The following is a 24,760-nucleotide window of genomic DNA, read 5'->3' on the forward strand; positions in this document are numbered from 1 at the left end:
GGGAGAGAGCAGGGAGAGAACCGGGAGAGAACGGGGACAGAACCGGGATAGAACGGGGACAGAGCCGGGATAGAGCGGGGAGAGAACCGGGAGAGAGCGGGGACAGCACCGGGATAGAGCGGGGACAGGACCGGGATAGAGCGGGGAGAGAACCGGGAGAGAGCGGGGACAGGACCAGGACCGGGGACAGGACCAGGACCGGGGACAGAACCAGGACCGGGGACAGAACCAGGACCGGGGACAGAACCGGGTGGGGGGGAACAGGAGCTCGGCCTCTGCTGGAAAACGTCCCCTTGCGCAGCTCCGTGCGCGATCGGGGGATTTGCGCCGGCCCGCGCTGGGTCCCGGTGTCCCCGGGGTCACTCCTGCAGCACCCGGCAGCCCCCCCTCGCCTCCTCCTCTTCCTCCGGGCCGGTGCTCGCTGTCACACGAGGGACGGGGGGGCCCCGGGCTTTGGGGGGGCTCCGGTTCCCCCCCGGGACGCGTCAAAGAGCGGAGCAGGAGCCGGCTGGGGTCGGCACGGTGCGGCTTTATTTCCATGGACGGGGGGCGAGGTTCTTCCCCCCCCCCGGGCTCAAATCCCTTCGCTCAAACCCTCCCGCCGCCCACCACGGCCTGGGGGAGCCCTGTGGCCACCGGCGGCTCCCCCGCTCGCCACCGGGCCAGCTCCGGAGCGCTTGGAGAGGCGGACACCAGAGGGCACGGGGATCGCACCCCTGCAGGGACTGGGAGCACTGGGATCCCACCCCAGCAGGGACTGGGAGCACTGGGATCCCACCCCAGCAGGGACTGGGAGCACTGGGATCCCACCCCTGCAGGGACTGGGAGCACTGGGATCCCACCCCAGCAGGGACTGGGAGCACTGGGATCCCAATCCAGCAGGGACTGGGAGCACTGGGATCCCAATCCAACAGGGACTGGGAGCACTGGGATCCCACCCCTGCAGGGACTGGGAGCACTGGGATCCCACCCCTGCAGGGACTGGGAGCACTGGGATCCCAATCCAACAGGGACTGGGAGCACTGGGATCCCATCCCAGCAGGGACTGGGAGCACTGGGATCCCAATCCAGCAGGGACTGGGAGCACTGGGATCCCACCCCTGCAGGGACTGGGAGCACTGGGATCCCAATCCAACAGGGACTGGGAGCACTGGGATCCCACCCCTGCAGGGACTGGGAGCACTGGGATCCCGCCCCTGCAGGGACTGGGAGCACTGGGATCCCAATCTCAGCAGGGACTGGGAGCACTGGGATCCCATCCCAGCAGGGACTGGGAGCACTGGGATCCCAATCCAACAGGGACTGGGAGCACTGGGATCCCACCCCTGCAGGGACTGGGAGCACTGGGATCCCAATCCAACAGGAACTGGGAGCACTGGGATCCCAATCCAACAGGGACTGGGAGCACTGGGATCCCACCCCTGCAGGGACTGGGAGCACTGGGATCCCACCCCTGCAGGGACTGGGAGCACTGGGATCCCGCCCCTGCAGGGACTGGGAGCACTGGGATCCCATCCCTGCAGGGACTGGGAGCACTGGGATCCCAATCTCAGCAGGGACTGGGAGCACTGGGATCCCAATCCAACAGGGACTGGGAGCACTGGGATCCCAATCCAACAGGGACTGGGAGCACTGGGATCCCAATCCAACAGGAACTGGGAGCACTGGGATCCCAATCCAACAGGGACTGGGAGCACTGGGAGCTGCCCCAGAGCCTCTCCCGAGGGTTTTTCGGGACCCTGGGTCCCTCCGGGTGTCCCCAGGCGTGCTGGGGGTGCTCAGGACTGTCCCTGGCTCAGCGCGGTGTCACAGCCGGGCAGGGACAGCGCTGGAGGCCCAGGGGGGCTGCACAGGGCGGGGGTCTCCCCCCGGTCTCTCCCTTTTTCTGGGGGGGCTGGGGAGCGGCACACACGAGGAACAAAGCCAGCACTCGGGGCTGGTGCCGAGAAACCCCGGACGGACAGAGCTCAGCTACAGGACACACGCACACACACACGCACTGGGACCACGGGCAGCACTCCCGGGGGGGCGCGGGGAGGGGGCGGGAGGGGCTCGAAGCTCGGGGCTGGCACCGGGCAGAGCCCAGCCCAGGGGTCCCGCGGGCCGGGGGCAGGTCCCGCCATGCCCCGTCCCGGCCCCTCCGCGGTGCCCGGAGGGCACCAGGGGCAGCGGGCTCCTCGCGGAACCCCAGCCCCGTCCAACCTCCCCCCTCCCCCGGCGTCCTGCGGGCAGCGGAGAGAACCCAGAAGTGCTTAGAAAAGAGAGAAACGCCTAGAAAACCTCCCCGGGGCCGGAGCATGGCCCCCGCTCTGCCCGGAGCGTCCCCGCGGGGCGGCGACACCCAGGAGCGGGGCCGGGGGCAGCGCCCGGAGCCGGGGCTGGGCCCGCGGCAGCCTCACACCAGCGCGTAGTCGAACTGGCCCCTCTCCAAGCCCTCCTTGTGGTCCGTCCAGGAGGAGGCGGGCATGCGGCTGTAGGGGTCCAGCAGGATGCGGAAGCAGCGCACCATCAGCATCACCAAGAACACCAGGAGGAAGATGACGAAGGCAAAGACAGTTTTCTGCTCGGCGTCCATGCCCGCGGCGCCGGCGGGGTGCTCCACCAGGCTCGGCGAGAGCAGTTCATAATCCATGGTGGATGCATCATTCATGGCAGAGGGCGGCGGCTCCCGGGCGGGGCGAGGTCGGGGCGGCCGCGTTCAGCCTCCCGCTGTGCCCAGGAGCCCGGAAAAGCGCCTACTCCATGGGCAAACCCTCGGGATCGGCTCCTGGGCCAGCACGGAGCTCCTGGAGGGAAAAGGAGAGAGGTTGAGGGAGCGGGAGTTGGACGCGGGCGTGGGAGAGATGGTGAGGGAGGAGGGAATTGGGCGTGGGGGAAGCGGAGATGGCGAGGGAGGAGGAATTGGACGTGGAGAAACAGATGGTGAAGGAGAAGGAATTGGGTGTGGGGGAAGCAGAGATGGCTGTGGAGGAGGAACCGGCCACGGGGCGCAGCAACAGGCAGCAGGGAAGGGCGGGAGGTTGGCAGGGAATTCTGGATTTTCTGGCGAGCTCAGGAAGATGGTGAGGGCACGGAGCAGATCCAGGCGCTGGTGCAGAGGCTGCTCCTCTGACCACAAACCCCCAGCAACCCCTGGAGGCGCCCGGGAAGTGCTGAGGGACCCTCTGGAAGCCCCAAATCCCAGGGAATCCCCACCAAAAAGGGGGCAGAGAGGCCGATCAGGGCCTGGAGCTGCCCCAGGATGGACGCGAGGACAGGGGGGGTCATTCCTGGTGGGTGGGGACTGGTGTCCAGCCGGGTTTGGAGCTGATTCCCGACGGGAAACGGGGAACCCACCTGGAGCAGGCCGTGCCCACAGAGCCCCGTCACCGAGGGAGCCTCTCCGGGATCCGGCTGCGCGGGGCTTTGGGAAGGACAGAGAGAACAGGGACAGGGTTAGAGGGGCTGTGGGGAGCACAGCAGCACGTCCCAGGACACCCCTGGAATCCCCAGCCTGGGAGCAGCACCGCGGGGAGCTCACCCCGGAGAAACGCATATCCATGGAATATCCACAGAGATATCCATGGAATATCTACGCCAAGCTCCCTGGAACATCCACACCAACGTTCCTGGGAGAACATCCATGACAACCTCCCTGGGAAAACATCCACGTCATCCTCCCTGGGAGAACATTGACACCGCCCCCTCAGGAGAGCATCCACACCAACATCCCTGGAACATCCACACCAACATCCCTGGAACATCCACACCAACATCCCTGGAACATCCACACCAACATCCCTGGAACATCCAATATCCAACATCCCTGGAACATCCACACCAACATCCCTGGAACATCCACACCAACATCCCTGGAACATCCACGCCAACATCCCTGGAACATCCACACCAACATCCCTGGAACATCCACACCATCATCCCTGGAACATCCACACCAACATCCCTGGAACATCCACACCAACATCCCTGGAATATCTGCACCAAAATCCCTGGAATATCCACACCATCATCCCTGGAGCATCCACACCAACATCCCTGGAACATCCACACCATCATCCCTGGAACATCCGCACCAACATCCCTGGAACATCCACCCAAATATCCCACTGCAGCATCCTGGAGCCTGAATTCAGGATCTGGATGGAATTGGATGGGTTTGGATAGAATTGGTTGGGATCGGATGGGATCGGATGGGATCAGATGGGATCAGATGGGATCGGATGGGATTGGATGGGATCGGATGGGATCGGATGGGATTGGATGGGATCGGATGGGATCAGATGGGATCAGATGGGATCGGATGGGATTGGATAGGATTGAATGGGATTGGATGGGATTGGACGGGATTGGATGGGATTGAATGGATCTGGATGGGATTGGATGGGATTGGATGGGATCGGATGGATCTGGATGGGATTGGATTGGATGGGATCGGATGGGATCGGATGGATCTGGATGGGATTGGATTGGATGGGATTAGATGGGAATGGATGGACTTGGATTGGGTGGACTTGGATGAGCTTTGAGCCCCTTCCAGCCCAACCCCTTCCATGGCTCTGCTCTGGATTTCCCGGGAATCTGCAGCAGAGCCCCATCCCTGCGCTCAGGCCCCTCGGAGGAGGCTGCTGTTATTTCAGGAACAGCTGATGGAGTTTTATTAAGATTTTATTCCCGTTCCCTTAGTAACTCAAAAGACACGAGCGAGGAAATTGCTTAATAGGGACGAGAGCTCGCGAAGGAACAGGATCACTGTCAACAATTCCGGGAGGCTGTGCCCAGGTTTTTCTGGGAATGAGGCACAAATTAAATGTTAATTTGGGAACGGCAGATACCTAATGAGAGATTTATTTAGAACAAAGGATGGAGTCAGCACAGAGCCAGGCAGGATCCAGGTGGGATGGAGGGCAGGATCCGGGTGGGATGGAGGGCAGGATCCAGGTGGGATGGAGGGCAGGATCCAGGTGGGATGGAGGGCAGGATCCGGGTGGGATGGAGGGCAGGATGCGGGTGGGATGGAGGGCGGGATCCAGGTGGGATCCAGGTGGGATGGAGGGCGGGATCCAGGCAGGATCCGGGTGGGATGGAGGGCAGGATCCAGGTGGGATGGAGGGCAGGATCCGGGTGGGATGGAGGGCAGGATCCAGGTGGGATGGAGGGCAGGATCCAGGCAGGATCCAGGTGGGATGGAGGGCGGGATCCAGGTGGGATGGAGGGCAGGATCCAGGCAGGATCCAGGTGGGATGGAGGGCAGGATCCAGGTGGGATGGAGGGCAGGATCCAGGTGGGATGGAGGGCAGGATCCAGGTGGGATGGAGGGCAGGATCCAGGTGGGATGGAGGGCGGGATCCGGGTGGGATGGAGGGCAGGATCCGGGTGGGATGGAGGGCAGGATCCAGGTGGGATGGAGGGTGGGATCCAGGTGGGATGGAGGGCGGGATCCAGGTGGGATGGAGGGCGGGATCCGGGTGGGATGGAGGGCAGGATCCGGGTGGGATGGAGGGCAGGATCCAGGTGGGATGGAGGGCAGGATCCGGGTTTGGGGTGGAAGGACCTTAAAGCCCATCCAGAGTCAATCCCAACACCTTCTGCTGTCCCAGGCTGCTCCAACCCGGCCTTGGGCACCTCCAGGGATGGGGCAACCACAGCTGCTCTGGGAATCCCACCCCAGCCCCTCCCCACCCTCATCCTAAAGAATTCCTCCCTCCTTTCCACCCTGAATCTCCCCTCTTTTTCCCCTAAATCCATTACTCCACCCTCGTCTCGCTCGTAGGGAAGTGCTGGAAAATCTCCCCGGCTCGTTTCGGTTTTTTTTCCCCGTGATTTTTGGTGCCTGAACTCCTCAAAGGTGGGGAAAAATTCCAACTGCAGGGCCCAGGGGATCCCTCCCTCCATCCCTTCACCTCCAGAGCAGCGGGTCCTGGTGATCCAGCTGTGTCCCAGCTGTGTCCCAGCTGTGTCCCAGCTGTGTCCAGCAGCTCCGTGCCCCTCTGGACACCCCGCTGCTCCCCCCGGAGCTCCTGGAATCTCTGCATTGCCTTTTTCAGTCAATGCTGCTGCTGCTGCTGCTGCTGGGACGGGCTCTGGCTGCCTCTGGAGCACATCCAGGGAATCCTGAGCTTCCAAAGGGATCAAACCCCGGAGCCTGGGGGTTTGTGCCCCGATCAGAGCGGGCTGTGAGGCTCCTGGAGAGCACGGGGCTGTTCCCACTGCTTATGGCTGGGACAATCCCGGTTTTCCTCCCTCCCAAAGCTGTTATCCCTGGAAATCTGCTCCTGCCTGTGCCCCCAGCTCGGGGCTGCCCCGGGGGCTTCTCCTCTGTCCTTTCCCTGCATAGCCAGGCCCAGCAGGAATGAAATGTTCCTCATGTCGGGAATCAGATCCGCTGGGACCCACTGGGATCCACTGGGATCCTCCTCCCCTTCCCAGCTTCCCTCTCATTCCCTGCCAGGCTCAGACCCTTCTTTCCCCTGGCATTCCCAGGGCGTGCTGAGCCCCCCTCCACCTCCAGTTCCCGAACCTCCAGTGGATCCATCCCACCCTGGAGAACCAGGACCAGGCGGTGCTGACCCTTCCCAAGGATCCAGCGGGATCCAGGAGTTCCCCCCCGGCCCTGGGGGATGGACAGAGGGATCCAGGAGAGATCCTGCCCTGGGTCTGGACCGTGCCCTGTCAGGATTCCTTGGATGTCTGGTGTCCCCTCACATTCCAAACGCTGCTCCCGGGATTTCCCCCAGCTCAGGACAGCTCCAGCTCGGGGCAGATTCCCGCTGGCCCAGCCTGTGGATAATGGGAAGCGCTCCAGCTCCTCTCCCGAGCCGTGGAGATGCCGTGGGTGGCCTCTCCCAGGCTGGAATCCTGCCTGGATCCAGCAGCCTGCGGGAGATGGAGCCTGGATCCAGGGAGATCCCAGCGCCCTGGGAGTGTCCGGGATGTCCCGTCCCAGCCCAGCAGCGACGGATTTCCCCAAATCCCAGCCTCTGAGACCCCCCGATCCCCGCAGGGACCCTTCTCCCAAATCCATCCAACCCTCAGGAGCGGCTCTTCCCACGCCAAACCCTCTCCTGCCCTCTCCGCCCAGCCCGGGCATCGCCGCTGGAATTCTTTCCCGGCTCCCAGCCCCGAGCCCGCCCGGCGGCGCGGGGCCGGGGGTCTCTGGCCGGGACCCCCCGCTCCCCGTGCGGGCTCCGCTCCCCGGGCCGGCGGTACCTGCGCGTCCCGGGGTCCCGGCTCCATCCCCGGCCATCCCGGAGCGCCGCGGGGAAGCGGCTGCCGCTCGCCGGAGCGGGTTCCTATGGCGATGCGGAATCGATTAGAATAAAAGGTGGAGCGCAGCAATTGGAGCCGGGAGAAGTTTCCTGAGGCGCCTGCCTGGGAAAGGCGGACCGTGGGAGTGCGCGGGGATGGGGGCTGAGGGCTGAGCCCCCCGCAAAAAAAAAAACCAAAAGAAAAAAACCCGCCCAAAAAAACCCCCTCTGATCCCTGGGGGGCTCCTGAACCCCAAAATCATCCCCTCTGATCCCTGGGGAGCTCCTGAACCCCAGAATACTCCCCTCTGATCCCTGGGGAACTCCTGCATCCAAAAAATCTTCCCTGCTAATCCCAGGGGAGCTCCTGCACCCCAAAATCCTCCCCTCTGATCCCTGGGGAGCTCCTGCATCCAAAAAATACTCCCTGGCAAATTCTTGGGGAGCTCCTGAACCCCAAAATCCTCCCCTCTGATCCCTGCGGAGCTCCTGAACCCCAAAATCATCCCCTCTGATCCCTGGGGAGCTCCTGAACCCCAAAATCCTCCCCTCTGATCCCTGGGGAGCTTCTGAACCCCAAAATCCTCCCCTCTGATCCCTGGGGAGCTCCTGTATCCAAAAAATATTCCCTGGCAAATCCTTGGGGAGCTTCTGCACCCCAAAATCCTCCCCTCTGATCCCTGGGGAACTCCTGCATCCAAAAATCTTCCCTCTGATCCCTGGGAGTTCCTGCATCCAAAAAATCTTCCCTGCTAATCCCAGGGGAGCTCCTGCACCCCAAAATCCTCCCCTCTGATCCCTGGGGACCTCTTGCATCCAAAAAAATCCTCCCTGCCAATCCCTGTGGAGCTCCTGAACCCCATAACCCTCCCCTCTGATCCCTGGGGAGCTCCTGCATCCAAAAATCTTCCCTCTGATCCCTGAGAGCTCCAGCATGCAAAAAATCCTCCCTGCCAATCCCTGTGGAGCTCCTGCACCCCAAAATCCTCCCCTCTGATCCCTGGGGAGCTCCTGAACCCCAGAATCCTCCCCTCTGATCCCTGGGGAGCTCCAGCCCCCTGTCCCCCCAAGATCCAGGACTGTCCCCCCCGTGTCCGTGTCTGTCCAGCCCCCCCCGCTCGTGGCACCGGCCCCGGCCCCGGGGACACGCCGGGGTCACACCCGGACACCTCCCACCCCAGGATCCGCAGGGATGCAGCATTTTGGGACGCAAAGTGCTGCACCTGCCGCGGCCCTTTCCTCCGGGGAAAATCCCAGCTGGGCTCCGGTGGAATTGGGGTTTCTGGGAGGTGCCCACGGGGAGTTTTCCACGCTCCAGCAGCGCAGGGAACGCTCGGTGCCCGGGGCACGGGGCAGCCTCAGCAGGGGCAAATTAAAATTGCTTTGCTCGTCCTGGGGCTGGGAGGGTATGGATGAACAATTCCTGAAGGTCTCCTTCCCACCTGCTCCTGGAAGAGCCGCGGGAGCCTGCTGTGGCTGTCCTGGCAGTTCCCACAGCTCCTCTGGAGAAATCCATCCCCAAATCCCAAATGTGGCCAGGGGTCCCTCCATGCCTCCCTCTCCATCCATCCAGCCTTCCATCCATCCATCATCCATGGATCCATCCACTCATCCACCCATCCACTGTCCCTCTGTCCATCCACCCATCATCCATGGATCCATCCATCATCCATCCACCCATCCATTGTCCCTCTATCCATCCATCCATCATCCATGGATCCATCCATCATCCATCCGTTCATCCATTGTCCCTCTGTCCATCCATCATCCACCCATCATCCATGGATCCATCCCTCCATCCACTCATCCACCCATCCATTGTCCCTCTATCCATCCATCCATCATCCATGGATCCATCCATCATCCATCCACCCATCCATCGTCCCTCTGTCCATCCATCATCCACCCATCATCCATGGATCCATCCCTCCATCCACTCATCCACCCATCCATTGTCCCTCTGTCCACCCGTCATCCATCATCCATCATCCATCATCCATGGATCCATCCCTCCATCCACTCATCCACCCATCCATTGTCCCTCTGTCCACCCGTCATCCATCATCCATCATCCATCATCCATGGATCCATCCCTCCATCCACTCATCCACCCATCCATTGTCCCTCTGTCCACCCGTCATCCATCATCCATCATCCATGGATCCATCCCTCCATCCACCCATCCATTGTCCCTCTGTCCATCCATCATCCATGGATCCATCCATCCACTCATCCACCCATCCATTGTCCCTCTGTCCATCCATCATCCATGGATCCATCCCTCCATCCACTCATCCACCCATCCATTGTCCCTCTGTCCATCCATCATCCATGGATCCATCCCTCCACCCATCCCGGATCCCTGGCAGTGTCCCAGGCCAGGCTGGACAGGGTTTGGAGCACCCTGGGACAATGGGAGTGTCCGTGGGATGGGACTGGATGGGATTTAGGGTCCCTTCCAACCCAAGCCATTCTGGGATTCTGTGCTTTAATTCAAGTCTAATCTCAAAACTTTTGTCCCAAAACTCCTCCGCCCCTCCCGAAGCCCGGTAAATTCCCAGTTGCCTGTGGAACTTCCCCCTCTGCCCTCTCTCCTCAGAAGGCTTTCGGAGCTGGAAGAGATCCTTGTGCTGAGGAGATTTTCCTCTTACAGCACAAAAATCTGGATGGTCCTCGGGGGAACGCGGGACAGAGATGCCCCGAGGCGCAGGAACGCTCTGGCGCTCGGGAATATCAATCCCAGCCGTGTCCCAGAGCCGGGATTCGGAGCTGCAGCCGCAGGGGTTTGGGGGCTGCTGAAGGAATTCCAGGTGGAGGCAGGAGGGAGCTGGCTCCTCCTGGAATGAGGCTCAGGCTTTGCTCTGTCCCCCCGCTCAGCCCTGCGCTCCGGGGGGAGGAAGCTCCGAGCGTTCCCCAGAACTCCCTTCCCTGTGAAACGCCAGAAACCTCCGGCAGGATCCGAGCTCTTCTGTTAGTGCTGACAAAGGGATCTGCTCCGGGTACAGCCCTGTGGCACCGAGTGACTGTTCCCGCTTGGAGGACAATCCCACACTTGGCTGCTCCAGCTCCAGCCAAAAAAACACCGCCCGTGGCTCGGGGGGCGGGGGGAAGCCGTCTGTGATCCCTGCGCGTTCCAGCCGTGGATTTAACCAGGTTGGATTTAACCGCCAATGGAAGTGAAAGAAAATCACCTTGGATTTACTGGGAGCCTGGGCGGCTGCAGGAGGAGAAATTCCTGCACGGGAAGGGTGGGCAGGCCTTGGAACAGGCTGGATTCCCTCTCCTGGAGGGGTCGGGAGCCGTGGGGATGTGGCACTTGGGGACAGGGGTGGCCTTGGCAGTGCTGGGAACGGTTGGGCTCCAACCCTCAGAATTCCATGATTGTTCTGGATGACACCAGAACCGCTGGAGGGGCAGGGGCAGCTCCCAGCCCCTTTCCTGGGCAGCACTGAGGGGGACCCGAGGCCTCATTCCCGACATTCCCCCCGTGAGGGAAGGGAGTGTCCTGTCCTGTCCTGTCCTGTCCTGTCCTGTCCTTCCTTTCCAGGCTCCCCTGCTCAAGCAGAGAATTCCAGCTCGCTGCCCCTTCCCGAGCCAAGCCCAGCCCTGCCGAGCTCTCCCGGACAGGTGAGGGATGTTTCACACCTGAGCTGTTCCCTGACTCCCACAGCTCTCCCTGCACACAATCCCGGCCCTTTGGATGCTCCAAAGAGGAAAAGAGGAAACGGGAAGAAGTCCTGGAGCAGGAATTTCCAGGGTCAGGCAAACACAGGGAGGAGGAATCCCAAATTCCCTGGGAGCCCTGAGGTTTCCCTGGACAGGAACCGGGAGCTGTGGATGATGGACTTCCCAACCAAATCCCTCCGGTTTTCCATCCCAACCAGCCCTTCCTGGTCGAGCCAGAGGGGTTTGTGACGCCAAACCGGGGGAGTGACAGGGGTCAGTCCCCCCTGGCTGGGCGGGGGACAGCGAGCCCTGGGGACACGGTGACACCAGCAGCCACCCCAGGAGAGGCTTCGGCAGCTCCAGAGCCACAGACATCCCCTGATCCCTCTTTCCTTGCCCCCAGGAAGCTCCCAGTCCCCGTCCCCTCCTCCTGCTCTGGTCCCGTCACCCCCAGCCCCGCTCCAGATCCCAGGCAGGAGCATCCCGGGCTCCCAACGCGGATTTTGATGCCAGCCCGGGTGACCCAGAGGCCCCGGGACACAAATTGTGCCGCCAGTTCCAGTGGGACGCGTTAATCTGCTCCGTAACTCCAGCAGAGACTCCCTGGATAACGAGGAGCGTCCCACGGGCCGCCTCTTCCTGAAAGGATTTGTCACCGTCCATAAATTGCCGGGAGATTTATTCCTGCCAGCCCTAAAACTGCGCACAAAGTAATGGGATTTGTCCAAAGCCTTTAACGGGCTGTTCCCCTTGATTTAAAGGCCGTTGAAGTGTCTTTATTTTCTTAGCACATTATTAATTCACATTCTGGCTCCGAGACGCCTCCAGAGCCGGCGATTTGGGAATGAGAGCAGGAAAGGGCAGCTGGAAGGACTTAGGCAGCGAAAGAAACGGCTCAGGGTAATTCCAGGCTGGGAATGAGCAGAGGTTTTCCGTGCCTGGAGCTCTTCAGGGGACGGCCACGCTCAGCTCCAGAGCTCCCAGGGCTCTGCACACGAATACGGGAATTATTCCCGGTGCCCAACTCTTGGAATTGCAATCCCAGCTCCAAGGCTGGGGCAGCACTCCTCGAGACGCTGGAAAATTCAGCTCCAGCCCCTCGGGAGGGTTTCCAGCTTTCCCAAATCCCTGGCCCTGCAGTTTCAGGGATGTTTCCATCGGGGTGGGGTCTCTGAGGGAGGAAGTTCAGGATTTCCTCGGTGCCACAAACCCTGGGGACACCTCAAACCCCCGGCTCAGGATCCGTCCCGGGGGATCCAAACCTGGCCAGGGCTCAGCCCAGTGCCACTCCCAGTTCATCCCAGTGCCAATTCCCAGTTCATCCCAGTGCCAATTCCCAGTTCAGCCCAGTGCTGCTCCCAGTTCAACCCAGTGCCAATTCCCAGTTCAGCCCAGTGCTGCTCCCAGTTCATCCCAGTGCCACTCTCAGTTCATCCCAGTGCTGCTCCCAGTTCATCCCAGTGCCACTCTCAGTTCATCCCAGTGCCAATTCCCAGTTCAGCCCAGTGTTGCTCCCAGTTCATCCCAGTGCCACTCTCAGTTCATCCCAGTGCCACTCCCAGTTCATCCCAGTGCCAATTCCCAGTTCAGCCCAGTATCACTCCCGGTTCATCCCAGTGCTGCTCCCGGTTCATCCCAGTGCTCCTCCCAGTTCAACCCAGTGACACTCCCAGTTCATCCCAGTGCCACTCCCAACCCATCCCAGTGCCAGTTCCATCCCAGTCCTGTTCCCATCTCGGTGCCAATTCCCAGTTTATCCCAGCCCAGTTCCCATCCCAGTGCCGGTTCCCAGTTTATCCCAGTCCCGGTCCCATCCCAGCCCCGTTCCCATCCCGGTGTCGTTCCCGGTTTATCCCAGTCCCATTCCCATCCCAGTGCCGTTCCCATCCCGGCCCCGTTCCCATCCCGGTGCCGTTCCCAGTCCATCCCGGTGCCGTTCCCAGCCCCGTTCCCATCCCGGTGCCGTTCCCAGTCCATCCCAGTGCCGGTTCCCAGTCCATCCCGGTGCCATTCCCAGTTTATCCCGGTGCCGTTCCCAGCCCCGTTCCTATCCCAGTGCCGGTTCCCAGTCCATCCCGGTGCCATTCCCAGTTTATCCCGGTGCCGTTCCCAGCCCCGTTCCTATCCCGGTGCCGTTCCCAGTTTATCCCGGTGCCGTTCCCAGCCCCGTTCCCATCCCGGTGCCGTTCCCAGCCCCGTTCCCATCCCGGTGCCGTTCCCAGCCCCGTTCCCATCCCGGTGCCGTTCCCATCCCGGTGCCGTTCCCAGCCCATCCCAGCCCCGTTCCCATCCCGGTGCCGTTCCCAGCCCATCCCAGCCCCGTTCCCATCCCGGTGCCGTTCCCAGCCCATCCCGGTGCCATTCCCAGTCCATCCCGGTGCCGTTCCCAGCCCCGTTCCCATCCCGGTGCCATTCCCAGTTTATCCCGGTGCCGTTCCCAGCCCCGTTCCCATCCCGGTGCCGTTCCCAGCCCCGTTCCCATCCCGGTGCCGTTCCCAGCCCATCCCAGCCCCGTTCCCACCCCGGTGCCGTTCCCAGCCCCCGGCTCCGGGCTCGGTGGCCGCCCCAGGTTGCCGTGGCCCCGGGCCGTCCCCGCCCGCTGTCACATCCCCGCACGGTTCCATCTCCCGCCCGGGCTCGGGCTGCCAGCGCTGCCCCTTCCCGCCCCGGAGGGAATTTCCTCCTCCTGGAATCCCCGGTTCACGCTCTCCGCTCCAATCCCCCCGGGTTTTTCTGGGAATCTGTTCCCGGATCGGGGAGCTGCTCCGGCCCCGCGGCCCCTCCCGGGCTCGGAGGGAATCGCTTCCAGAGCCGTGGAATGGTTTGGGATGGAAGGACCATGGGCAGGGACAGCTCCCACTGCCCCCAGCCCCATCCACGCCCTGGCCTCGGCCACTTCCAGGGCTGGGCGCCTCCTTTCCATGGAAAAAATTCCCAACATCCCATCTAAACCTCCCCCGGCACCACTCCAGGCCGTTCCCTCTCTCCCCGTTGTTCGCTGGGAGCAGATCCCGATTTCCCTCTGGCTCCTCCCGTCAGGAATTCCGGAATATTTATAAACACAACCACGTTCCTTCGTCCAAACTCCCAAATCCTGCCCCCGAAGCCCCTGGAAATTCCAAACTCCGCCCAGAGCCGCACATCCAAGGCCGTGTGCTCTGGGAGAGCCCGGCGATGGGAACAGGGTTCTCCAGGGGCTGCGCCGCCTCGTTTTTGCCTTAATTTGCATTTTTTTCCCTGGTTTTTCTTTTTTTTTTTTTTTGCGAGCCGTTAAAACAGGACGGGGCAGCACGAGGCTCCCCTCAGCACAAATCCAGGGAAAAGTTTACGGGAATTCAGCCTGGGAAGCGGGGAGGGCGCTTCTGCAAACAGCCCCAGAAATGCTGAGTAATTCCTGGAGCACGGGAAGCAATCATTACTTTTAATTACCAATTAAATGACTCGGTAATTTCTCGCATTCAAGCGGCGATGGGACCGCAAACAATGCCAGGCAAATCGGGTCTTTAGCATTTAATTACCGGGCTCTGCCGTGAATTATTGAGCAAAGACTCGGCTCCGGAGAACTCCGGCGCTACGATTAATTAAAGGATTTTTAATCGTCGCTGTTTGGAGCCGCCCTCCAACGCGCACCAAGGCCCAGAGCAGCGGCCGAGGCTTTGCGTGGATCACGGAGCTGAATTCCCCCGAAATAATCCGGGCTGGGAGCACGCGGGAGTGGGATCGTCAATCCCAGCTCTGCTCCCGTCACTGAATTCCAGGATGGATTGGGCTGGAGGCCCCTCAAATCCCCCTCAGTGTCAGGGACAGCTCTCCCCATCCCGGGCTGCTCCAAACCCCAATGTCCAACCCGGCCTTGGGCATTCCAGGGATCCAGGGGCTTCTCTGGGAATTCCATCCCAGCTCCTCACCTCCATCACACGCAATTCCCTCCCCATCTCCCATCCATCCCTGCCCATTCCCCGTGTCCTGTCCCTCCTTCCCCCGTCCCAAATCCCTCCCAGCTCATCTCCGGCCCCAATCCCATTAACTCCCAATTAACGTGGCTCCTCTCCCGGGATTTCCCGGCTCCTGGGGACGGTGGATGTCCTCGGGAGGGTGACCGGAGCCGGCCTGCGCCGCCCGAGCCCCGCTGCTCCCAGCCCCGGCTGCTCCTCCCGGGCTCTGCAGAAGGACAAACCCCGTGCAGGGAATCGGGATAAACTCTGCCAAAGGTCTCCTGCTCCCGTTCCCCTCTGGGCGCAGGGACAAGGGGGAATCGCGCAGGAAGATGTTTTGGGATCGGAACATTCCCGGTTTGGGGCGGTTCGGGTTGGAAGGGACAGCAAAACCCATCCGGCCCCACCCCGGGCTCCTCCCGCCGCCCCAGGGTGCTCCAAACCCCGTAAAAACCTGGATCGGGAAGGCAGCAAAGGCTGAACGGAGGGAACAGCCCCGAATCCATGTGTCTGGAGTCTGGAGGGAACGATCCCATCCATTCCCGGGGACAGCGATGCTCCAGCCCTGCCCCGAGGAGGAGAAGGGGCCCGGCCCGAGCTCTCCCTGCCCCGGGAATGCCGAGTGCTCCCGGTCCCAGCATCCCCACAGGACCGTAAATCCAAGGGAAAATGGACTTCCCAAGGGCCGACACTGATTGCTGTCATCAGGGAATCCCAGGGGAAAGCAGAGCGAGCTCCCTGCCTCGGGAATGGTCTGGAATTCTTCAGCCCCTCCACCCGCCCAGTCCAGAGGAAAACGGGAGGAGGAGAGGGAGGAGAGGAGGGAACGCAAAACCTCGCTGGATTTGGTCCACGCCCTTCCCAAAGCACGACGAGTGTCCCAGCCTCTCTGTTTTAACCTGGAGAATCTCCCTGGATCCCACATTCCTTCCATCCCCGCATCCCTGCATTCATCACTCCTTCCATCCCCGCATCCCTGGATCCCACATTCCTTCCACCCCCGCATCCCACATTCCTTCCATCCCTGGATCCCTGCTTCCCTCATTCCTTCCCCCATCCCTCCAGGACCGAGCAGGAGCCCCGAGGAGCTGCGGGAGCCCCAGCAGCACCCCCAGAGCGGAGCTGCTCCTCCTCCTCCTCCTCTTCCTCCTCCTCTCCCGCCTCCTCCTCCTCCCCCGCAGTGCCAAAGCCGCTCCCGTCACCGGGATGAGCTGATAAAAATGCGGATCGATGGCAGGGCCGGGGCTCAGCTCCCGGAAATCGATGCCGTTCCCCTGCTGCCAGCTCCCCGTGATTTTTTTTCCACCCTTGGGATCTCGGGGCTGCGGGAACGGGGGGGATCTCATTCCTGCTCCTCCCCATGGAAGGTCCTGAGCAAATCTGGTGCCAGCCGCAGCTCCCAGGGTTTGGAGCAAAGCAGAGAGGGAAAGGATCCGGGAGGAGCTGCTGGGTCAGAGCTGAGCTCTGGGAGGCTCCCGGATCCAGACCCTGCTCCAGGGGGGAGCTGGGGGAGGGCAGAGCTGTGGGATGGAGAGGGTTAGGGAAACCAGGAATGGCCACAGAGCCAGCAGGGCCCGGATCCCAGCAGGGTCTGGATCCCAGCAGGCTCTGGATCCCAACAGGAATGGCCACAGAGCCAGCAGGGTCTGGATCCCAGCAGGGCCCGGATCCAAACAGGATCCTGGATCCCAGTAGAGGCCTGGATCCAAACAGGGTCTGGATGCCAACAGGGCCCTGGACCCAAACAGGGTCCAGATCCCAGCTCTGCCCTGGATCCCAGCAGGATCCTGGACCCCAGCAGGATCCTGGATCCCTGCACTGCCCTGGATCCCAGCAGGATCCTGGATCCCAGCACTGCTCTGGATCCCAGCACTGCCCTGGATCCCAGCACTGCCCTGGATCCCAGCTCTGCCCTGGATCCCAGCACTGCCCTGGATCCCAGCACTGCCCTGGATCCCAGCACTGCCCTGGATCCCAGCAGGATCCTGGATCCCAGCACTGCCCTGGATCCCAGCTCGGCCCTGGATCCCAGCTCAGCCCTGGATCCCAGCAGGATCCTGGATCCCAGCTCTGCCCTGGATCCCAGCAGGATCCTGGATCCCAGCTCTGCCCTGGATCCCAGCTTGGCCCTGGATCCCAGCACTGCCCTGGATCCCAGCTCGGCCCTGGATCCCAGCTCGGCCCTGGATCCCAGCAGGATCCTGGATCCCAGCTCTGCCCTGGATCCCAGCTCTGCCCTGGATCCCAGCAGATCCCTCTGGCCCATCTCCCCCGCAGCCAAAGGCTCCTCCATGGCTTCCCCGGGGCCGGGAATGTCTGGGCTGTGTTGGGATGAGTGACGCCCACGGGACAGCAGGGAAGGATCATCCCCAGAACCGGATCCCAAATCCTCTCCCCCCCGCTGCTGGAGCCCTTCCGCTCCCGCTGCGCTGTGCCAGGCAGGGACGGGCAGAGGGACGGGATCATCCCTGCGCAGCTGGAGCCCCAACCCTGCCCCGGGGGATCCGTGCCCCACCCGCCCCCTCTCCGGGCTGCAGCTCCAGGCTCCGGCCCCGTGCCAGGATCCCAGGCTGCTCCCGCCTGTCCCCGCCAGCGCCAGGACACTCTGTGCCGTCCCGGTGCCAAGCGCTCTCCATCACGGCCTGATTTGTCTCCCTGCCACGTCCCGGTGGAGAGAGGCATTCCTGGAAGCACCTTGGCAGCCGAGCCCGGCGGCTGCTCCCGGCCTTGGCGCCGCTGCTCCGGCTGGAATCCCGACCCGGGGGCAGCAGGGTCGAGCCTGGCACTGCCAGGGCAGCGCAGCGGTTCCCCTGGGGACAGGCTTCCCTCCCTGCTGCTCTCCGGGAATGTTCCCGATCCACCTGGAAGCAGCTCCAGCTCCAGCTCCCTCTGCTGAAGGATCCTTCGGCCCATCCCACGCGCTGCTGAGCTGGGAGGAAGAGGATCCCATGGATCCCACGGACGGAGAAGCTCCGTGGGGTCCAGCCCAGCAGCTGCTCCTTCCACAGGAGGCAGAGCCTCCCCCCAGGCCTCCTCTTCCCGGGAACACGCCCGGCCCCGGAGCCCATCCCGATCCTTGCTGGAATGCTGCAAGCTGCCAACGGCCAGCGGAGAATCCAGGGAGCACCCGGACCCATCCAGGGAGCACCTGGACCCATCCAGGGAGCACCCAGATCCATCCAGGGAGTGCCCGGGTACATCCAGGGAGCGCCCAGATCCATCCAGGTGTTCCTGGATCCATCCAGGGAGCACCCGGATCCATCCAGGGAGCACCCGGACCCATCCAGGGAGCACCCAGATCCATCCAGGGAGTGCCCAGATCCATCCAGGGAGTGCCCGGATCCATCCAGGTGTTCCTGGATCCATCCAGGGAGCACCCGGACCCATCCAGAGAGTGCCTGGATCCATCCAGGTGTTCCTGGACCCATCCAGGTGTTCCCTGATCCCAGTCCTCGGGAAGGAGCCAGGCTCGGGCCATCCCCAGCCGTGGCTCAGACCTGGATCCCGCCGTGGATGCCCCGGGCAGGGATGAAGGAACGAGAGGAGAGCAGTTACAAAACACCGGCCCCTGGAGCAGGGAAGGGAATTTGGCCGGCACCGCTCACCCTTCCAGGCCTTAATCCCTTCGTTAAAGACAAACTCCCGGCCCTGCAGGGCAGAGGGGCCGCGGGAGATCCCGGGAATTCAGGCACCTCCGGAGTCTCCGGGATGAGGAGCCCTTCCCACCCTGGAGAACTCCCCGGGGCAGATCCCAGCTGAATTCCATGAGTGAAGAGCTCCCCCAGCCCAGAGGATTCCTCATCCCGGGGCCATCGAGGGTGGGACGGCAAAGCCACCCGTGCTCACCCAGGGACAGCGCCCAGGGGAAGGTGGCACCGGGGGAGGGCTCAGGGACAGCTCCCACCGCCCCCGGCTGCTCCAGCCCCGTCCATCCCGGCCTCCAGAGCCCCCTCCAGGCCGAGGAGCACCTCTGACTCCTGCCCTGCCTCTTTGGGAGCTCCCAGGAGTTTGTTCCTCTCCTGTGGGCTCAGGGGTCTCTGCTCCGAACCGTTCCTGGATTCCAGCAGAAGCCAAATGTGCTTCCAGAGAAAGGTCTGGATCCCAAAAATCCTCCCTGAGGGAGGTTCTGCCTGGCAGGTTGGGATGTAGAGACCCAAGCCCTGCCAGGACAGGAAGGGAAAGCCACACAAGGGCTCGGGAGATGCTCAAAATCCATGGACATTGTGCTGCCGTGTCCTGGGAGCTTCCCCGGCTCCAGGTCTGCTCCTCAGCTACATCCCACACCTCACCATCCTCCAGCCAGGGTGGGTGTGGAATGGTCTGCAGGGTCCCTCCCTCGGCATTCCCGGGGTGCTCCAGGCTGCTTTTCCAGGCAGATTTTGGCAAGGCAGATCCAGCACCAGGCACGGCTGGAACGGGAACGGGAACGGGAATGAGCGGGTTCTGTGCCAGCAGCCGGGCACGACAGGGATCAACAATTCCAGACCCACTCCAGGTCCCTCTCTGGGTGCCCACAGCTCCTCCCTGCAGGTTCCAGCTCCTTCTTCCAGAAGCAGCCTCCAGCTCGCCTCTAAATCCCAGTTTTCCTTCCCTGGCCCCACGCCCCATCCCGCTTTTCCCTCCCCATCCACGGTCATTCCTTTAACGCCGGTTTTAACGCCCCACCCCGGGCCGCAGCCGCAGCCTAATGGCCCTTCAAATTCCCCTTCAGGGAGCTCGCATCCATCCATTTGACTTTGTCGGGAATGTTTGGAGCCAGAGCAGCTCCAGGCGCCTGCCAGCCCCGGCAGCGCTTCCTTCCGTGCTGCCAGAGCGCGGCTCGGGATGGATTTACCGGATTTACCGGATTTACCGGATTTACCGGCACTCGGCAGTTCCAGAGAGTTCAGCGCCGCCGGCCCGAGGGTGTCACCCGCTGCTGTCCCCGCTGCTGTCCCCGTGTCCGGCCCCGGGGGTGGCGGAGCTGAGCCCCGGCTGCTGCTCCAAGCTCCGGCTTTTCCGGCAGCCGCCCACGGCCCTGCTGCTGCTCCAGCCCCGCGCCGGCCTGGCAGGGACCGGGCACGGTTCTCTCCGTCCCGCTGAGCCCCGGGAACGCTGCCGCGGCCCCGGCGAGCGGCGAGCAGATTTCCCCGGCAGCGGGAGAGCAGCGGGGACAGCGGGACCCGCCCGGCCGGGGCCGCCTGCAACAGGTGCGCGGAGCCTTTGGGGACAGCAGGAGCTGCTGGGAGGACCTGGAGCCGTCCCAGCTCATGGGATCGGGGGATTGTTTACGTTGGAAAAGCTCTCCCGAGGTCACCGAGCCCGCGGGCAGCGCTGCCCCAGCCGGCGGTGACCCCACGGCCCCAAGCGCCGCACGCACTTTGGGTCCCGGCGGGGATGGGGATGGGGATGGGGACACCCCCGGTGCCACTGTGCCAGCGCCTGAACCTTTTCTGTGGAGAAATTCCCCCCCAAAAATCCAACTTGGCCCCCGCCTGGCCCGGCCTGAGGCCCTGTCCTCGTGTCCCGTCTGTCCTTTCCGGGGGATTTGCGGCTCGGGGCTTTCACCCGCGCCGCTCCCGTGCGGTTCTCAGGGATGATCCCAACATCTCTCCCTTCCCTTCCTGAAATCGGGGCCGAGGGGAGAAACCCCGGAGCCATTCCCAGGCACCTTGCCTGGGAAAAACAGAGCCTGAGCCAAAGCTCTGGGCAGCGCCAGGAGCAGCCGGGGCTGGGCTGGAGCAGAGGATGGATCCTGCTCCCACCGCTTCCCTCCGCCAGGAAAACCATTCCCAGCCCTGTCCCACGCTCGGCCCTGCCCGGGCACCACCGGTGTCACCTCCCCGGCTCTGGGACACGTTCCTGCCCGTAACAGCGGCCGGGAGGAGGCAGAACCCCCCCAGGGGACGGCAGGAAGGAGGGGGACGGCGGCCGGGTCCTGGGGAGCCCCAAACCGCCCTCAATCCCGCGCCTGGCGCTGCCCGAGCTTCAGCTCGTGTTCAACACGAGGCTCTGCACCAAAACCTGCCTCCAGCGAGCCCAGACCTCCCGAATTCCCTCAGCCGCGGGCACGGCTCCCCGGCGCTCCCGGAGAGCTCCCACGGCTCCAGCTCTTCCCGAGGGGGCTGCGAGTGAAACCCCCCCCGGCTCCTGCGAGGGGCAGCTCCGCGGCTCAGCCCTTTGTCCCGGGGTTCTGCGGGATCCCCCCGGCCCCGAGCAGCTCCTTTCCCTCCCAAAGTTTCCCTCAGCCGCCCTCCTCCTCCTCCCAGAGCCGGGGTGGGCACCCCCAAACCCCCTCAGCACCTGGGGGCTCTGGCAGCCGCCCCTTTGCTCCCCCACAGCAGAACCCCCAAAATCAGCAGCTTTGCAGCAGCCGCAGGAATTCCTTGTTTTCCACTTCTTCTTCCCCAAAACGCCCATCCTAGATTTTATCCGCCAGCGATATTTCTTCGGAAATTCACCCTTTTTTTTCCTCCCCTCTCTCCCCTCCCCACCCCGAGCTGTCACAGACCCCCGGGCGCTCAGACCCCGGGGATGCCGCAGGGAGCCCACCCGGGGCCGGGGACAGCCGGGATCGGCACCGGGAGCGGCACCGGGAGCGGCACCGGGAGCGGCACCGGGAGCGGCACCGGGAGCGGCGGAGTCCCCCCGCATCCCGCACCGCCCCTGCGGAGCCGCGGGCGGGCGGTGCCCGGTGCAGCCCCGGGGCTCCGCCACCAAAACTTTCCCGTTTCCCCCCGCTTCCTCCCGGCTCACCTGCGCTCCGGACGCCGGGCGGGGGCCGCGCCCGCCCCGCCGCTCCCCGAGCCCATCCGGACCGGCCCCGCTGGCGGTCCCGCTGCCGTTCCCGGCCGCTCCACGGCGCAGCCTTCCCGGCCCGGGGAGCGGAGCGGGGCCGGCGTTTGAATTGCTCCGAGCGGCCCTGATTGGGCTGCGGGAGCGGGGAGGGAGGGGGGGAGCTGCGATTTTGGGGGGGCGGAGTGAGGATACGGGGTGGGGAGGGACGGATGGGATGGATGGGAGGGATGGGAGGGATGCGTGGGGTGCGGGGATGCGGAGGGCGGGGAGGGATGCGGGAGATGGAGGATGCGGGGGTGTGGTGCCCGGCGTGGGGGGGGGATGCAGCGGCGGGGCGGAGGCGGGAGGGGGGCGGGGAGGGGGGGGATGGGATCAGGTGGGGATGCGGAAAGGTGCGCGGGGTGTGGAACCCCGGGGAGGGGGGGATTTTAGGGGAGTGGTAACCCCGGGATACAGGTGGAGTGGGGGGAGGCAGGGATGTGGGGCCTTGGAGGGGTTTCGAGGATGTGGGGCCTTGGAGGGGTTTTAGGGATGTGGGATCCTGGATGGATTTTAGGGATGTGGTACCCTGGGGGGATTTCAGGGATGCGGTACCCCGGGGGGATTTTAGGGATTTTAGGGATGCGATATCCTGGGGGGATTTTAGGGATGCGGTACCCCGGGGGGATTTTAGGGATTTTAGGGATGTGATATCCTGGGGGGATTTTAGGGATGTGATATCCTGGGGGGATTTTAGGGATGCGATACCCTGGGGGGATTTCAGGGATGTGGTACCCCGGGGGGATTTTAGGGGTGTGGGATCCTGGATGGATTTTAGGGATGTGGTACCCTGGGGGGATTTCAGGGATGCGGTACCCCGGGGGGATTTTAGGGATTTTAGGGATGTGGTACCCCGGGGGGATTTCAGGGATGCGATACCCTGGATGTCCCCAGCACAGGCACAGGGGGCTGCAGTGGGTGTGGTCCTGCAGGAGGACCCTGGGGATGCAGGGAGGAGCAGTGCCATGGGAATGCTGTGAAAATTCGGGACCGTGGGTCAAGGTGGCTGCAGGGGGGTCCATGGGAGCCGCCCTGGGGATGTGGGGGGACAGGAGCGGCCCTGGGGGTGCCGGGAAGGGGACACAGCCCTGGAGCAGCTCCCTGCTGGGACAGGCAGGAGGGATCCAGTCCCCACGGGATTTTTTGGTGAAGATCCTTTCCGAATGCCAGCTTGGAATTCCAGCGCTGCTGCTGCTCATGCTCAGCATCCTGCTCATCCCATCCTGCCCATCCCATCCTGTTCATCCATCCCATCCTGCCCATCCCATTGTGCTCATCCATCCCATCCTGCTCATCCCATTGTGCTCACCCATCCCATCCCATCCCATCCCATCCCATCCCATCCCATCCCATCCCATCCCATCCCATCCCATCCTGCCGAGGATCCCTGGGACGCTCCCGGGGCTGACAGCAGGGACAGGACGGTGCTGATGGAGCTGCTGCCCCCCCTCCAGCCAGGAGCTTCCAGGGCACCCTCAGAGCATCCCTGCACCCAGCACATCCCTGCTGCTGCACCATTCCCGCCTGGATCCGTCCCTCTGGAGCGCTGCCTTCCCCACACCCCGGGCAGAGCGGAGGATGTGGCGTTTTCCCTCCAGCCCTTGTCCCCAGCCCCTCTCCAGCTCTCCTGGAGCCCCTTTGTGCCCTGGAAGGGCTCGGAGCTCTCCCTGGATGCTGCTCCTCTCCGGGTGAACATTCCCAGCTCTCCCAGCCTGGCTCCAGGGCTGCCAGAAGTGCCCCATCCCACAGGGAATCATTTGGGCTGGGGATGGGAAGAGGCGCCCCTTGGTGCGGCACAGACCCGGGAAGCAGCGGGATGCCGGGAGCGAGGATGAGCTCTGCCAGGGCTCTCACCTGACATTCCACAGAAATTTCCACTATTCCCTTGAAATTATCAGCCCTTGCCGTGGGCACAACAGAGTCACACAGACTGGAGGAGGCTGGCAGGGAAAAAAATACGGGGGGGAAAAAACGCCTGGAAAAGTGTTGCTGTGAGCGGCTTCGGCGTCTCCATGGCTACGGGAGCTCGTGGCAGACGTTCCCAGGGAACTCGGACGTGCCGGTGCCAATGGAGACCGCGGGGCTCATCCCCGCCAGGGCAGGAGCCACTCACATCCCGTGGGATCAAAGCAACGGCCAGAAGGAGAGATCCCATCCCATCCCATCCCATCCCATCCCATCCCATCCCATCCCATCCCATCCCATCCCATCCCATCCCATCCCATCCCATCCCACCCCATCCCATCCCATCCCATCCCATCCCATCCCATCCCATCCCATCCCATGGATCCCATCCCATCCCATCCCATCCCATCCCATCCCATCCCATGGATCCCATCCCATCCCATCCCATCCCATCCCATCCCATCCCATGGATCCCATCCCATCCCATCCCATCCCATCCCATGGATCCCATCCCATCCCATCCCATCCCACAGCCAGGTGGGGCTGGCGGGAGCTGCGGGTGGGTCCAGCGCCCGGAACGTGCTCCCAAGGAAATGGGAGCGAGAAATCTGCTCCCGGGAATGCTGAGCCTGTTCCCAAGGAAATCTGAACCTGTGTTCCCAAGGAAATCTGAACCTGTGTTCCCAAGGAAAGCCGAGCCCCTGTTCCCAAGGAAAGCCGAGCCCCTGTTCCCAAGGAAAGCTGAACCTGTGTTCCCAAGGAAAGCCGAGCCCCTGTTCCCAAGGAAAGCCGAGCCCCTGTTCCCAAGGAAAGCCGAGCCCCTGTTCCCGGGAATGCTGAGCCCGTTCCCAGGGAAGGCCGGGCTGTGGGAGGCCGGGCTGTGGGAGGTCCGGGCAGGGATCACAGATCCCGCCGCTCTCGGAGCCCGTCAGGATGTTTGGATCCATCCTTCCCCAGAGCGAACCTTGCTGGCAGAGAGGATCCATCGGAATCACGGCGCATTTTCTGGGTATTTTAAGAAAATGGTTCCATGAAGTTTCTGCTGCATTTACGTTTAAAATGGGAGGTATTTTTGGAAGTTATTCCAAAATCTATGTAAATCCTGTCAGATAGTCCCAGCTCCCAATTAGCAGCACTGCAGCGGCCGAGGGAAAACGAATTAAAGCTGTTTTAAAAAGCACCTCAGCTGAAAAC

General features: G+C 63.0%; 1 protein-coding gene across 2 annotated transcripts; it reads right to left on the bottom strand.

Annotated features, from left to right (window-relative positions):
- Window positions 1–509: 509 nt before the first annotated feature.
- On the bottom strand, window positions 510–21,607 carry CTXN1 (cortexin 1). Of its 2 annotated transcripts, none has more exons than XM_040087031.2 (3): window positions 21,581–21,607; window positions 3,337–3,403; window positions 510–2,786 (listed from the first exon to the last, which is right to left on the bottom strand). In XM_040087031.2, exon 3 carries the CDS (start codon window positions 2,648–2,650, stop codon window positions 2,396–2,398), a length of 255 nt encoding a protein of 84 aa, XP_039942965.1. In that variant the 5' UTR covers window positions 2,651–2,786; window positions 3,337–3,403; window positions 21,581–21,607; the 3' UTR covers window positions 510–2,395. The 2 variants fall into 2 exon arrangements, with proteins under 2 accessions (XP_039942965.1, XP_058279619.1); XM_058423636.1 differs by lacking the exon at window positions 21,581–21,607 and adding an exon at window positions 5,901–5,941.
- Window positions 21,608–24,760: the final 3,153 nt, after the last annotated feature.

The sequence above is a fragment of the Hirundo rustica genome, chromosome 26 (genome assembly GCF_015227805.2).
Source record: "Hirundo rustica isolate bHirRus1 chromosome 26, bHirRus1.pri.v3, whole genome shotgun sequence".
Taxonomy (NCBI): Eukaryota; Metazoa; Chordata; class Aves; order Passeriformes; family Hirundinidae; genus Hirundo; species Hirundo rustica.

Excerpts from the sequence above, each read along its gene's own strand:
- CTXN1 (XM_040087031.2), bottom strand. The coding sequence starts at position 2,650 with ATGAATGATGCATCCACCATGGATTATGAACTGCTCTCGCCGAGCCTG.